Source organism: Oryzias latipes, chromosome 19 (assembly GCF_002234675.1).
Source record: "Oryzias latipes chromosome 19, ASM223467v1".
Taxonomy (NCBI): domain Eukaryota; kingdom Metazoa; phylum Chordata; class Actinopteri; order Beloniformes; family Adrianichthyidae; genus Oryzias; species Oryzias latipes.
In genome coordinates this window covers 9694566-9709510 of record NC_019877.2, presented here as the reverse complement: position 1 = coordinate 9709510, position 14945 = coordinate 9694566, and the positions used below count along the sequence as shown (strand labels likewise).

At 36.7% G+C, this 14945-nt stretch overlaps 2 protein-coding genes across 4 annotated transcripts; one reads left to right on the top strand and one right to left on the bottom strand.

The window, feature by feature from the left end:
• The first annotated feature begins 4632 nt into the window (after positions 1-4632).
• Positions 4633-6415, top strand: pnmt (phenylethanolamine N-methyltransferase). Its single transcript, XM_004080383.4, has 3 exons — positions 4633-4859; positions 5093-5303; positions 5531-6415. The coding sequence occupies exons 1-3, from the start codon at positions 4685-4687 to the stop codon at positions 5967-5969; spliced, it is 825 nt and encodes a 274-aa protein (XP_004080431.1). The 5' UTR covers positions 4633-4684; the 3' UTR covers positions 5970-6415.
• Positions 6416-7027: 612 nt separating this feature from the next.
• LOC101171783 (protein phosphatase 1 regulatory subunit 1B) lies at positions 7028-11678 on the bottom strand. Of its 3 annotated transcripts, none has more exons than XM_011488194.3 (5): positions 11299-11678; positions 8852-8935; positions 8383-8458; positions 7751-7867; positions 7028-7662 (listed from the first exon to the last, which is right to left on the bottom strand). In XM_011488194.3, exons 1-5 carry the CDS (start codon positions 11485-11487, stop codon positions 7610-7612), a joined length of 519 nt encoding a protein of 172 aa, XP_011486496.1. In that variant the 5' UTR covers positions 11488-11678; the 3' UTR covers positions 7028-7609. The 3 variants fall into 3 exon arrangements, with proteins under 3 accessions (XP_011486496.1, XP_023805417.1, XP_004080430.1); XM_023949649.1 differs by lacking the exon at positions 11299-11678 and adding an exon at positions 10694-10723; XM_004080382.4 differs by lacking the exon at positions 8852-8935 and having other exon boundaries at positions 11299-11667.
• Between the last annotated feature and the right edge of the window lie 3267 nt (positions 11679-14945).

Sequence of the window (14945 nt, the reverse complement as noted above, 5' to 3'; positions counted from 1 at the left end):
TGGCATGAACCCTGCTCTGAGGAGCTGTATGGACAAGGAGAAATCTACATTTAATTTTTAAGATAGAATGATAAAGTTTGAGACTAATACTTTAAAACAGTAGTATTCTTCAGCATTTAACCCAATGAACTAGGCTTTACTTATTAAAACTCTATAGTTTGGTTTTGGGTGAAAATAATTAAACATCAGCTCGTGATCTTTCTTTTTTCATTCTAAAAAACACAAAACAAGTTTTAAGTTCTTCTATGTTTCAAGTCCCCAATTTTTTTAACAAAAAAGTTATTTAAAGCAGTTTTGAATAAAAGATTTTGCTCATTTGGAGTCTGTTTTTATTCAATTTTTCTTTCTGTTTTATTGACTTGACCTATAAAAAAAAACTTATTCTGACAACGGTCACAGTCAATATGATTTTTATGTGGACTAAAAAACAGAAGTAATTGATGATTTAATAAATGATTTAATAAAACATTTTAGATTTAAACCATCATTTAAGAAAATACTTTAGATTTAATAAATGATTTAAGAAAATATTTTAGAGACCAGAGACACAGAAAAATGAAGGTTTTATAAGGTCTTCAGACTTAAAAAAACAAAACAAAAACAGGAGAATTGTAGCAGCACAAAATTAGCCACAAAGAAACTGTTGTGCTTTTGTACAACAAAGTATATGCAGTTTAACTAGTTAACTGCCCCAATATAATGAGGAAAGTAATGGCTTTATCCATCTGTAACCGGGGAAACGGATAACATAGCCTTCAGACTGCCACATCAGCAAGCTAGCTGAAAAGCCTTTGCTGACACTACACATCTCTTTGAGGCAATGAGGCACAAGAGGGACAAACACAGAAGGAAAATACATTTCTTTGATCATCCGTGGTTTAGTTTACCATGTGTATAAGGGATTGTAACAGAAATTCATCTGTTTGTTTTTTAAACTCTCACACAAGAATAAAGCAGTCCTTCCTCACTTGTAGGCTACAGTCGGCACATGTAATTGTACAATTTTACAGATTTCACATTCTACTTTAAAGTGAAAAAACAGAGGTTGGAACTTAATTAACTAGCTCAATTATAACTTTTTAAATTCACCTTTGTGGAACAAGCAGACAAACCTTTTCTCTTAAAACAAAACTCACAACTTTCTGGAGCCTGCAGTGATGTGAAGTCACTTAAACCAAGACTAAGATGGTGCAGATAATCTTCAATTATCCAAATGACAAAAACACTAACGGACCCCTTTCCCCCTTACGATAATGTTTATAGAATGTTCTTGTAGTTACTTACAGTTTAAATGTAGAGATAATATTGTAACTAAAGATGTGCTGATGATTTGTTTTATAATTCTGCAATCCAGACTGTTATTTGACTGCATAATGGACACAAAATTAAGGACAATGTTGCTTGCCTTCTGTTAAGACTCTGTTCAGGAACTGGAACATGCATCTCTGTGAAACCAGTGGCAATTTTGAGCGCAGCATGGTCACTTCTGAGCCTTTATTGCACAGGGAAAAATACATTTAGGGAAAATGAAAAAGATGTAAAAAACAAGTTTATAAAAGCAAAGCCAGCTATTAATACAAACAATAGAAATAAACAATAAACAATAATAATACATTTTATTTAAACCAAGAAGGAACATGCAAAACAATTATCTTAAAGGAATCCACATGGATGGACAAAACTACAAAGATCCAAAGCTCCAAAAAAACAATAAGAGGGTCATTCTTACTGAATTTGTCGGGCTTCCTCTATGAAAACCAGTTCTTATAAATATCTTCTTTAGCCTTTAACATGTATGAGCATTCACTCCACTTTTTTTGATCACACATGCTGTGTGAGGAGGGGCGGGTCCAGCGCGGGAGCGACTCCTCCCACAACCGCGTGCAAGCTGCTGATCAGAGACTTTTTTCTCAAAAGTTCTAAATGAGACCTCCAGCGGCCACGAAGTCCATCTACAAAAGATGAAAATAGATGAACGTTGGTTAAGAGCCAAAAATCGCTGAAATACGTATGGGGCGTAGATCCCCCCTCCCCCCAGCTTTATTGAACATAACATTAAAGTACAAAACACAACATCAAGGAATCAAATAGATCATCAGCCGCAACAATCAATGCCATCATTCCAAACTTATTCAACCACATCAAATAATAAACGTAGCAGAAAATAGAACTTGCTGATAAGAAAATAAAGTATCTTAAAAAATATAGATGAGAATAGAAAAAATGTTTACAATACAAAGTTTTCTTAGAGGAGGGGGTTACATATCAGACAAAAAAAGCACAAATTGTTCCAGTGTTACTTGCTTTGGGTGTGTTCATTTTTTAATGTATTCATAAAACTGAAGCATCTACATCTTAAATACAGTAAAATTAGTGTTGTTGTTTTTCTTAATATCCTGCACTTATGTATGTAAAATTTAGATTGGGGTATGGGGCTTAGAAGTCAGTGAATAAAGTTGCAGGATTTGACTTTACGCCGGCCAAAAAAAAGCAGCAAAGGTTTCATACAGAGGAATGTATTTCAAAATAAAGGGACATTCAAAGATGACAAAGAAAAGTAAGAACTGCTTTGTGTTTCCTCATTTACAATTATTTTCCACTTTTCTGGTCTCAGAACAGACCTACAAAGAACATCGATAACAATAATGATCACAAATACAATGACAATTGTAAGTTTCCTTTTGATGGTAGTTAATATTATTGTTGGTAATACTGTATTATGGAAAATCCTTTAGCAACAGCAGTCTTTTTAAGTGTAACACAATTATACTTATTCTATATTGAAAGTGAGGGAGTATACTTGTAGTATACTTTTTATATAGCTACTATCTAAGTAGTGTAAACTATTTAAAATGTCCCAACTTAGTCTGAAGAAGTATTCGGTTAGTAAACTTCCAAACTTTACAAATACTTTCTTTTTTAACAGAAGTTAAAAGCTGATCATTTTTCTGTCAGGTGAAAATTGATTCGTTTTTGAGTCACTAGGTTTTTTTTCCACATGAAAAGGACATGAGCCAACTTAAGTCAAGTAATGTACCATAACATAAATTTAGCTAAAGCAGTTAATTTAATTTTAAATGAGAACTGTAAAAATAGCCATGTTTATTTTGGTATATTATTTTTTTTTAAACAAATTTCTTTCTCTCCGTTGCCTTTATTTTAGTTTTGATATTTTTATCAACTAATTTTGTCAAATTTAAAAAAAATATAAAAATGTATGAAAGGGTACTTATTTGTCACATTTTTAGTTGACAATCAGCTCATCTTTCAGTTTTCTGTGTGAAAAAAGTGACACAAGTTTTCGTATACCTACATCATCCAGCTGTGACTACATGAAAAGTACCCGAAAGCCCTGCTGATTGACATGTGCTCAACCCCCACTGCCCCAGGACCAAAGATAATTACATTGGCCCCTGTTGCTCTGGTTAAATGTGTGTTATCCCATTATATCAGTTATGTGTTCTTCTCTGCTGCCTGCTTTTGCCCTTTATCTGTTCTTCTGTGTGCCTTCTCCTCCTCCTCTTTGTTCTTTTATCTGTTCATCTGTCTCAGGGGAGGAAGCTGACCCTTACCTCGTCCAGGCTTTACAGATCGACTCTGTTCACTTTGTGTTACCATGTTTACATGCTCGAATATACAGTATGTATTTCTGTTTTGTTTATCTTCTCATTTTTGGTTTGATTTCTTAAAATAAACCAATTTTTTTTCATTTCCCTCCATTCTTTGGTCTTCAAATGCTGCCCTTTTTTAGTTACTTAAAAACTCTTAGTTCTTATTGATGATCTTTGCCAGAGTGTAGTATTAAATGATAAAACGACTATGAAAATGCAATTAATTGGTCTGTTGGGTGTCACCACATATAACTTTTTCTAATTTTAAAATGAATTTTAGTTTATTAAAAAAAGCCTAAAAGATCATTTCAAGATGTTTTCAGACATTGGAGCTTGGATTTTTTTTTAGATAAAATTGACAATCACACTTATTTGTAACCTGTGTAATTTTAAGCAAAATAGCTTGTCCTGTGGATTTTATTTTGAAAATCCTACTTTTGAAAGTGTATCTAAAAGAAAATAAAAGTCTGAATTGTTGCCTTTCTTTTTTAAGTCATCTTTTTTAAAAAACAATCTGAAGATTTTTTGTAAATTTTTTAAAGCAGACATTGACAAAAAATAGCAAAGTTATTCTGTAATGAAAACACGTCAAACTTTTATTTTCATACCTGAGAACAGCTCTCCATCGCCAATGACCACATCTACATAAAGATTCACCATGAAGAGAGTTCATCAAGAAAGATAAATTTGTCTACATAAAATATAGACTTATTTGTGCTTTTCAAAGCCTTTGGGATTGCAAAAGGCCCTGTGTGTAATGATAGTGCAGATATGGGCGACTTTTAAAAGGTGCGTGAAAGACCTGAAAGCTATAAGACAAGTCCATTAGTGGGTCCAGTGTTGAAGGAAGACCTCTGATCTGATGGTATCAGTGCTGCAGGGCAGAGAAAGTGAACACAACAAATCCTATCAGGCAGCACGGACAGAAAAACAGGATGACTATCTGCACAAAGTGCTCCAAAGCACGTCCTCTTGTGTAATGGCACACCGACACATCCAGGTATAAAAAGGGAAGAGTACCTTTGGATTTATCACTGACAAACGTGGAGACCTGGACCTTCAACACACAGGGGATGATGGAACAGAAGAGGAAAGACAATGGAGTGGCTGCTATGGCAGTCTGTTATGAGAAATTTGATCCTGCAGCATATCTGCAGTACAACTACACTCCACCGCGAGCTGATTTTGAGAGAAAAGACAGCATTGTACCATGGAAGCTGGCATGTCTGCACAGAGCTTTCACTGAAGGTGGGAAATAGTCAAGGCACTCCATTTTTGATTAAATTTACCAGTAGATGTTTCCACCAAAGAATAGCGGCGTGTCACAACTATTTTTTTCTTTCTTCTTTCATTTAGATCAGTCAACTTTGCAAGCCTTTTCAGTTTTGTTGTTTTCAGAAACAAGTTTATATTTACTGACAGATAGAGAAAACTGTGAATTTTGTTTTTTTTTCTTCCACCCTTTCTTCCACCTCATCTAGGTGATGTGAGTGGTGAGCTCCTGGTTGACATCGGTTCAGGTCCTACTTTGTACCAGGTGCTGAGTGGCTGCGAGGTTTTCAACAAGGTTCTGCTGACGGACTTCCTGGATGTGAACAGGCAGGAACTGAAGCGCTGGCTCAGGGACGAGGGAGGATGTAATCTGGACTGGACCCCGTACTTACAGCACGTCTGCAAACTGGAGGGACGGCAGTAAGTAACAGAGATCTACTGTTCAAACGATGTGTCATGTTTTTGTACACTTAGTTTTGGATTGCAATTGTGTTATCATGTGCATATTTGTAAAGTGAAAGACCTCAAGTTATCGAAGGAAACAACTATAACAAATAATACAAAGGCTTCTTTTCATTGTCAAACATCCACATGCTGTATTTCCAAATGCTTTTCTTTGTAACGTTTCATTTAATGCTGTTTGTTAGACCCTCAGAGTGGACAGAAAAAGCTGCCAAGCTGCGTCAAGTCATCACAGACGTCGTCCCCATCGATGTTCACTGCTCTCAGCCTCTGGCCCCTGATGTCCTTCCTCCATCAGGGGCCGACTGCCTGGTTTCCTGTTTCTGCCTGGAAAGCGTCAGCCCTGACTTACCTTCCTTCACCAGAGCCCTGGGACACACCCGGAAGCTCCTTCGGCCTGGTGGCCACCTCCTGCTCATCGGAGCCCTTGGAGAGAGTTATTATTTCGCAGGGCCTGGTGTGAGGATCCCTGTGGTCCCACTGGATGAAGCCCAGGTGTGTGCCAGTTTAAAGGAGAGCGGCTACACTCTGATTCGTCTGGAGGTGTACACGCTTCCTCCAGACATGAGGGTGGGGGTGGATGATGTAACAGGTGTCTTTTTTCTAAAGGCAGTCAATCAATGATCCACAAGTCGGTGAAATTGAAAAAGCTGCTTCTGTGTAAAAGGTCACATATATTTGTGGTTTGCACAATTGTCTGTGTTGCGATCATCCAAAAGTATTTTAAAGAAATCACACGAGTTGAATATTAATCTTTATTATTTTGTATTCTTCAGGGACAGTAAGCGTGTTTCTCTAAAACTGAGCAAACACATGAAACTCATTTGTATTGCCAAAGCACTTTAGCTGCGCTAGAAACGTTTCAAGGACTTTCTCCAGTAATCACAAAAACACCTAGTACAGCAACGAAGCTCTAAATATTGATAAAGGAGGATATCATGCAAACAATAACATTCTTAGCTCTGCTAAAGCCCTGCACTCGGATAAATGTGTTTTTCCCCTCAATAACCATTATGTGCCCTCTGACGCTGACTTTTCTTTAAATAAAACATTTATTGCACATGTTTCAAGTTTTTGTTTACTTTAACAACTAATGTAGAACGTTTTATTGTTGGTAAATGGGTCAACGCTTTTATTTAAATATTGTATGAACTAGAAGTATTATTTACTGGATGTCAACGGTGCGCAGAATAGAGGACATAAGTTACATGACAGTTTTAAAAATTTTAATTGTGGTAAATTAAACAAAAAGAAACAAAAAAAAATCCTAAGATTTTCTAATGCTTTTGATCATAAACCTCAAAATCAACCTCATAGCAAATTTGACACGAAATGGTCTGACAATATTTGAATTTTGGGTCTAAGCTTGGGAGCCTAAAGGATACACAACTCGCTTAAATTCAATTATCTGATTTGTTTGGGGTTTTTTTCACTAAAAGAAATATTTTTAGACATAACTCCACAAACTACAACACAACCTGCGATGTTGTAAAAGGAAAACCAGTTTTATGAGCAGATTTATGATTTTTATCATCACCTGGACCTAAAAACTTCTGATATCTCTCAGCCCCAACAGTTATGTGTCAACAAGCTTGTTTGACTTAAAAAAAAAAAAAGAAGGTATAAATTATGGCATTAAACTTGATCTATGATGACTACGACAGCACCATCTGTCATTTATCTTTTTTTTCCCATTGACCTTGCAAACGTGTACAGTTCCTGAGAGAACTCCCATGAGAATATCTATCAAAGGTCATTCATGCACCGCGTTCACTCCACAACCTCATTCCCACTTTCTGGCTGAGAACTGTACAAAAAATAAAAACTCCCTTTCTGTTAGACTAATTTCAGTAAAACATTGTTGCTCTAGTAACACAACTTAAATACTTCACACTTAAGTTACTATAACTACATCATTTTTTTTAATTATATTTAATTCCTTTAGGCAAATCAATGTGGTTCTTGGTCAGCATTTGAATATATAAACAAAAAACACGTTTGGAAATTAGTTATTCTATTGCAGTGTTTCTGAAATTTAAATAAAATATTAATTTACTTCTGATCTAATCTGTTCAAAGGAGTTCCAACTTTTAAATAACAGAAATGTTTGCCCGAATTAATCGTTTTTGTGGCATGCATACACAAAATCTTACAATTACAAACACTCTTCCCGACTTGATTTCTCTCAGACCTCTTTTCTTTTGTCATTAACTCTTTCCTCCCTCGTTCTGGGTGTTGTTTCTTTTCATTTGTCAAGGCTGAGCTCAGCCTTCGCTGTTGGATTTTCCTGCTTTGCTTTCTTCATACGGATCTGGCACTGAAGGAATTTAAAAAGTACAAGTGAGAATCCATTGTAAAGCAACGACTCCAACGTGAGTAAAAAAATCTGAATATTGCCCCCCCACCTGTGGCGGCGCCCATCTGCTGCCTCTTCACATCACGCTGCACCTCTTCATCCGCTGGAGAAGTCTCTTTGTCCATGTCTAAGGAGGAGAAGTGTGCCTGGGCCATCCTCTGGACAGCTGCAAATCAACATTATGAATTTATTCTTTTTTTTTTGTATCTGTTTGCATCCATAAACAATATTTTCACTATTTTCTTAAAAAAAGCAATTCTAAATTGGTAAATACGTGTTGCAAGATGAAGGAGTTATATGTCAGAGTAATAGTTCAAGAGAGTGAAACAAGCAATTCATTGAAAAAATTGGGGAAAGTCAACATTGAGGCAAGAGTGTGTGTGTGTTGTTGTGTGTGTGTTGTTGTTGTTGTTGTTTGTGTGTGTGAGAGAGAGAGATTCCAGCTGTATTTCACAATCCAGGATGATCTAGAACAGACCCACAGCTGTCTCTCCTCCTAATCTCACATAACACATGCATTCCTGCAGCGATACCCAAAGCAGACACACATTTCAGTGTTCTTTTTATAAATACACTCCTAATCCTGACAGATGACAAACCGCACGTTATTTGACCTTGATTCTACTGTTGTTATTTTGTAAAATTAATGACAAAGAGAGTTTCACAAAAAAATGAATTTACCTTTTAGAGAGGGTGGCTGGTAAGTTGACATATGAACAAGTTTAGGTTTTAAAACGCCTTTTTCACCCAGGGACCGCTGCAGAGAAAAGGAAAACACGTCATTAATGGAAAGCTCTTATAGGTTACTTTTTTTTCATATTTAGTATTCATTTTTTAAACCTTTTTATGCTTTTTTCATGTTTTTGCAGTTGTGGAAGAAGCACCTCTAAATTTGACCTTTGAAGAGGACAAGAGTTTTGCCTGACACACCTAAATAAATGTATTGATTGAATAAATCTCTTGCTATTTAGCTGTCTTCAATAAACAAATGTGACTCTTTTAATGTGTTTGGTAAAAATGCAAAACAAAATCCACCTATTTTGGACTTAGCATACGTTTTAATAAGTGTTATTGGGTCTCCTTTTAAATTTGCTAATGTTTATGTTAATTTTTAATTTAAACTACTGAATAACACAATCAACTGGGCAACCTGACGCTGGCCACTGTCTTCCTCAGGAGACGCTGCATCTGTCAGTCTGAAAAGCGTGGCAGGTGTCGGCCTCCGACGTCGAATCTTAGCAGAGACAAGAAGAGAAAAATGATTTCCTTCCTCTGATCAGAACGAAATCAAGGGTTCAAGCCGGGGATGATTTTTTTAAATTCTTTCTCCTCACCATCTGATAATTAATCATCATACCTTTTATTAATTTTTTTAACTCCCTTTACAACTTTCAACTCTTTATTTTCAGGAAGATATTAGCGTTAAACTAATGTACTGAGCATTGCTAAAATTATGAGCATTTAAATATTACACTTTAGTGAGTTTGTATTTAGTATCATTTTGAATCTTGAAGATTCATTGGTTCATTAAAAAAGCTAAAGTGACAATTTTATTTCATAATGTCCTAAAAGTGTGCCCATTTCTCAATTTTAAAGCCGTTTATAGCCGGAGAGCATTATTAGATAAGAGTGGCTGAGAAGCCAATCACAGCTCTGAGTGTGGGCATGAGATGTGTGGGCAGTTTTCACTCTGGAACAACCCTTACTGCCTTTTGTTTGTTGGATTCATCCATATTCATCATTTACTCTCTCCAACCAAACACAGTCGTCTGGTTTGGGGAACAAATGCAAATATGAGCGACAGTGGATAATTAGAGAGCAAATAGAAAATGTGTTAACACTTTTTTTTTAATGGGATAATGTCACAAATGGATGGTTTCACAGATTTGCTTGTAAAAAGTTCTTAGAACTGAAGGGCCACTCCACAATTAAGAACTCGTCCATTAACCTTCTATCATTATTGATGATTTGTAAAACAATGTGACAAGAAGGTCATGTACATTTAGAGAATGTGCTGCTTTCAACTGCTTTCCTCCCACACCAGGAAGTCACGATGGAAAGGACCAAATTAAAAATAACAAAATAACCAGAGGAATAAACATGTCATATTTAGACGATTTTGCTGCAGTTCATCTCTAAAAAAACAAACAAAAGAGACCCACACCGAGGCACAGCATTTATGCAAGTGTTGCTGTTTGTGAAGATGCAGCTAAAGCACAATTTTTTGCTCAGTCCCATTTCACAAACGCTTGGCAGCAAGTTAGCAGACTTAGCAATCTTAGCCATGACCTCCTCAGGACTTTCAACTGCATCTTTGAGGCTCCTTGAACAAAGAATCAGTGCGGAGTGAACAGAAATCCTCTTTTTCCTTTTGAACACATGTCAAAAAAAGGGATCTAACTAACATTTAGTTGCTTTTTGACCTTTTGCTGTGGCTGGATTAATTACGTCTCGTATGTGCGTCACATGTCTTTCACCTGACCCATTCGTCAGGAAAAAATTGCCAAAAAATTTTGATTGAAGTTCACCCGTGTTTTAAATCCTCCAATCAAATTAAATCTAATCACTGCCACCAAGCTCTATGTTGAAACACTGACGACCGGCAAACAATGGAGATTAAAAGTCTTTTTTTTTAAATCATTTTATGCCATCAAAGCAGCATGATTCACAGGATGTTAAACAGAGCAAACATTAGAGTCTGACTGGTTACTGTTTCTTTAAGCAACAGGTGGGACATAATTTAGGAATGCATTTACCGACTAACCCCAGAAGATTAGATTTGGACCAATCAGAAGAAGATAACAAATGAACTTTATAAGCAGCAGACTTGTGAAACATCTGGGCATCTAAAAGACAAATATTTTTTTCTAGCATAAAACTACAGTTCCAGATGCTTTGTTAACATTTTAACCCTTCAATTGGAGATGTCTGACATGCCACCGTTACACCAACACAGATTTTCCTCCTAAACCAGAATTAAAAGCACATTTACCTCCAAATGTGTCATTTTTGCCTCAGTGAGCTCAAATGCTCCACACTGCTGCACAAATGCAGCTTTTACCTGTCTGATATGGCTTTTGAATAAATCAGCCTTTTCATTTTACATAACATATTCTCCACCTCCTTCCATTACATGAGCAATTATGTGACCTTTTGTTTCATTTTTGTGTTGCTGAGCACCTCTCATTTTCACAATTACACATGCTGCTGCAACCCTCACTTTCCCCTCTGCTTCCATCTCTCTGAGGGGGAGGAAATGTTTCAAAAACCTCAGAAAAACCGGCTGCACCGTTTAGATTAATCCCTGCTGCTGCCCACCATGCATCAAAATACAGTGGCAGGAGTTATGTAACTGTCTTTTCACCTCAGTGAAAGACTGAACACACAAAAGGAGGAAGGAAAGCTTTACTTTAAGTCTTGAAAGTTTCTCATACTTGTCAATACCTCTGTCTGTGCACAAAATCAACCGATCAAACTGAAGATATTGATTAAAAACTAAAACAACAGAAAGAGTAATTATGTTTCCTAACAAAGACAGGTCTGACCTGCTTATTAAACACTATTATTATCTGTGTGGGCACGCTTCCTGGAGCTCACCATCTCCACCTGGCGCGGGTCCAGTTGGACTGGCACGGATGAAGGCACAGAAAACTGGATCTTCCTCTTTTCGTCCTTGTCTTCCTCCATCATCTTTGCGTCTGCGGGCAGCCTGGCCCCTCCACAGCCACGCGCACAAATGTCCAACTTAAAGTCCAACTCCGACTTATCCCCCTGTGCAGCCTGCATCCCTCCCTGATTTAAAATCTCACTTTTTTTTAAAAATTAGATGAGCGCTGATGAATAAGCAGCTCTGTCTCACAGCGGATTTTGGAGTTTGACAGCTTTGTCTGCTTCCTCCCCGGTCTGCCTGTTCTCCTCTTCCTCCCTCCCTCCCTTGCTGCTCGCATGCGTCTTTCACTGCGACATTGATTTATTCTACCCGTTGGGGAAAGGAGAGGTGTGAAGACGGCAAATGTGTGCTGAAGCTTTATTATAGTGCATGGTCCCTTCAGGTCCCGTGGGAAACTTCCCTTAAAAAGTGGCTCACAATGAAAGTGTGTGAAAAAAAGTTGACTCGTCTAAAGTGAGTGCAGTTCACAGACACACAGTTCTAGACCAGTCTCCACTTTTAATGTTGGATATGGGCATGAAAATTTACTTTTAAATGACATTTTGTCACCCTTTTATACTGGGGTGGGGCTGGGGGGGAGTCACTTATTCTACATTAGTAAAAGCCTTTTTTCAGCTGGAACTTTAAACTTTAATCCCCCTTTTTAAAACCATTTTTTAGAGAGATATCTTAGTCCCATAATAATCTGTCAAAAACCTGATGACATGGCACTTTTGAAAAACAAAAATAAACAGTTTCCTTTCAAATATGCTTCGGATTTCCAAAATGCAGGGTTTTTTTCATTATAAACATCCCTTATGGCACAATTTAAACAAAAGATATTGTCTTAAAATAAACAAATGAAGTGTTAAATCGTAACCCACCGCTGACATTTATTTTGTGTGTCTGTTTGCAGAGAGGTATTGTTATGAATGCATTGTATACCGGTTCACCATAAATTACACATAAAAGATCACTCTGAGAAAAAAACATGAATAATTCCTGGAAATCTTTATGACATAGAGAATGCAACAATATTTTAGCTTAAAATTGCGTGTAATATGTAGAGGGACTGATTCCAGTTGCGTAAAGATGCCAAAAGTCTAGATTAATGTAGATTTTAAGGTGAGATCCATTTTTATCTTAAAATTGTTTGTGATTTAAAAATTTCAACCATGTCTTCATATTCCTCATGGCAAAGGGAAAAGCTGAGCTCTTCCTTTCTGCTGTCCAGCAAACCAAATCAGTCTGATAAATACTCGAGAAGTCAGTGAAGAAATGTATTGCCTAGCAACCGCTTTTTTTTTTTCTTCTTCTTTTGCAGTGCAGTGTTAGCATGTGTGAGAGTCCTCCAGTATCAGTTACAAGATCTGGGGTCAGTGAGAGATGAATGCCTGTGCAGGTGCTGGATGAAAAGCTAGAAAAGAGACGGCTTATTCTGGTTTTGTGTAGGTGGATTTACTGCATGCACTATGGCAACAATGTGTTGGCTAGCAGTCAAACTCTAACTATTTTCTTAAGACTGTGCAATGGACAAGATGTTCCTGTTGATTCATATGTGGGGCTCCATATGCAATAACTGTTAATTAGAGATAGAGGCAGAGAATTCCCACATGATGGATTCATGCTGAACTGCAGCTATAACTTGAAAATGCTCAAAACAAGCAGAGATGACACATGACTGCAAACTTTGAGAGTAAGCCTTTCAGATAGAGACTTCAGGTCACATCCATGTAGATAAGATGTCATGAGCGTTCTGGTCTGATAGATCATATTGCCTTAAAAAGAGGGGAATTAAAGATCAAAATGACATAAATTACTGAAATTTTATATATGTTTGTAATAATTATAATTATAATTTTATGACAGAAACAGAAAAAAAAATGGAAAAACAGGACTGTTGCACTGCTAAAATGCTCATCCTTAAATGCATTATATAAATCTACCACAAGATGGCGCCAACACACTGGACTTTGCATCAGTGCCGTTTATGTCTGAATTTTACTCTTTAAATCAAATAAATATGTTAAAAACTTGAAATTTATGGGATATATTAAGATACAAATATTTTGCAATCAAAACTTTTGACTGGAAAACCAAAATTGTAATTTTTAGAACCCACATGAGATCCTATGTCTATATAGGCCAAGCTGGGGCAGACAGGTGCTGGACAAACTGTGGTGACAATACATACATGATCACACACAACCAGGTTACTGTCCACCTTGAGACTGGAAGGTTGTGAGTTCAAATCCCTGCCGTGTCCTACCAAAGACTCTAAAAATGGAACTTAGTGCCTTCTGCCTTTTACTCAGAGTTAAGGGGTTGGATTGGGGAGTTAGACCACCAAATGATTCCAGATTGCAGCTTTAATGCAACTCCCTGAGGGGATGGGTCCAATGGGACTTTACCTTTAGCATGATTTTTGGCATTGCCCAAAAATAAGATCTTCCATTTGCTGGACCCGTTTTATCCCTTATGGGGTCACGGGGCTGACGGAGCCTACCCGGCTACTGTAAGGCGAAGGCGGGGTACACCCCGGACAAGTCGCCGGGCTGTCACAGGGCCACAATCGCGCACTCACACATTTTACAACTGAATTTATGTTTTGGGCAATTACTGGTGTGAAGTCAGTTTAGACAACTGTGTTGTGATATTGGGCTATACAAATAAAATTGTTCTGAATTGAACTACAGCTGAAATTGGAACAAAACGGATTCTGACTCTGATCTCAAACTTCTGATTCTGGACAAGTTAGTAGAAAAAAAGAAAAAGAAAAAAAGAACTTCTGATTCTAATCACAGAATTGGGACTTTCCTTAGAATTATGAAGTTTTCCTCAAAATTCTGACTTTCATGTAAGGAATTCTGACTTTTTTTCATGACTTCTAGAAGTTCTAGCTGACATTTAAGTAAGAAGTCTGAGATTAAAGTAAAAATTCTGAGATAAAAATCAGAATTCTTTTTGGCCCTTTATTTTTTCTCCATGGCTCTAATCCTCTTCCGTATTATATAGCTCCTTTTTTCTTTTACTTTCTTTCTTTTGTTGTGATGTTGTTAGGATGAACTCCATCTTAGGACATGTTACTGTTTGTTATTGTTACGTTAATTCCCTAAAATATTGCATATTAAGGCAATAAAGTTCTAAAAAAATGTAAAAAATCCTAATGTGAGGAGTCTGAAATGATGAATTTTAAGGGGTATATTTCCACAAACAAAATACTTTTTAAGACAAATTAAAAATATGGAAAGAAAAGCAAAATATAATGGTATATAGGTGGTTAAAGTATAATTTTCAACGTATTTGACAAAGTCCACTGCACCAATTTTTTAAATCCAGCAGATGTCACTAGAATATAACTATAAATGGTAATTTTGCAGAAAATTGCGGGTCCTTTGGTAATTAAAACATACAGTCTGTGTAAGGTCTCTCATAAAATCCATGACCTAGCACTGAGGACATAATCCAAGCCAGACACATCAGCTACAAGAACAAGTGGAATAAATGTGTGTTATTAAGCCCCATTTGCATTTACTGACCCTGTCTTTTGTTGTTTGTTCTTGTTATTAATTTATAGATGATTTTTGCTCATAGT

What these genes read in the sequence shown, in the direction of transcription:
- pnmt (XM_004080383.4), top strand. Translation starts at nt 4,685, where the DNA reads ATGATGGAACAGAAGAGGAAAGACAATGGAGTGGCTGCTATGGCAGTC. An exon ending in GCACAGAGCTTTCACTGAAG is followed by an intron (nt 4,860 to 5,092) that starts GTGGGAAATAGT and finishes CACCTCATCTAG; the next exon opens with GTGATGTGAGTGGTGAGCTC. An exon ending in TGCAAACTGGAGGGACGGCA is followed by an intron (nt 5,304 to 5,530) that starts GTAAGTAACAGA and finishes GCTGTTTGTTAG; the next exon opens with ACCCTCAGAGTGGACAGAAA.
- LOC101171783 (XM_011488194.3), bottom strand. Translation starts at nt 11,487, where the DNA reads ATGCAGGCTGCACAGGGGGATAAGTCGGAGTTGGACTTTAAGTTGGAC. An exon ending in AAGACAGTGGCCAGCGTCAG is followed by an intron (nt 8,459 to 8,851) that starts GTTGCCCAGTTG and finishes TTTTCTCTGCAG; the next exon opens with CGGTCCCTGGGTGAAAAAGG. An exon ending in GCAGATGGGCGCCGCCACAG is followed by an intron (nt 7,663 to 7,750) that starts GTGGGGGGGCAA and finishes AAATTCCTTCAG; the next exon opens with TGCCAGATCCGTATGAAGAA.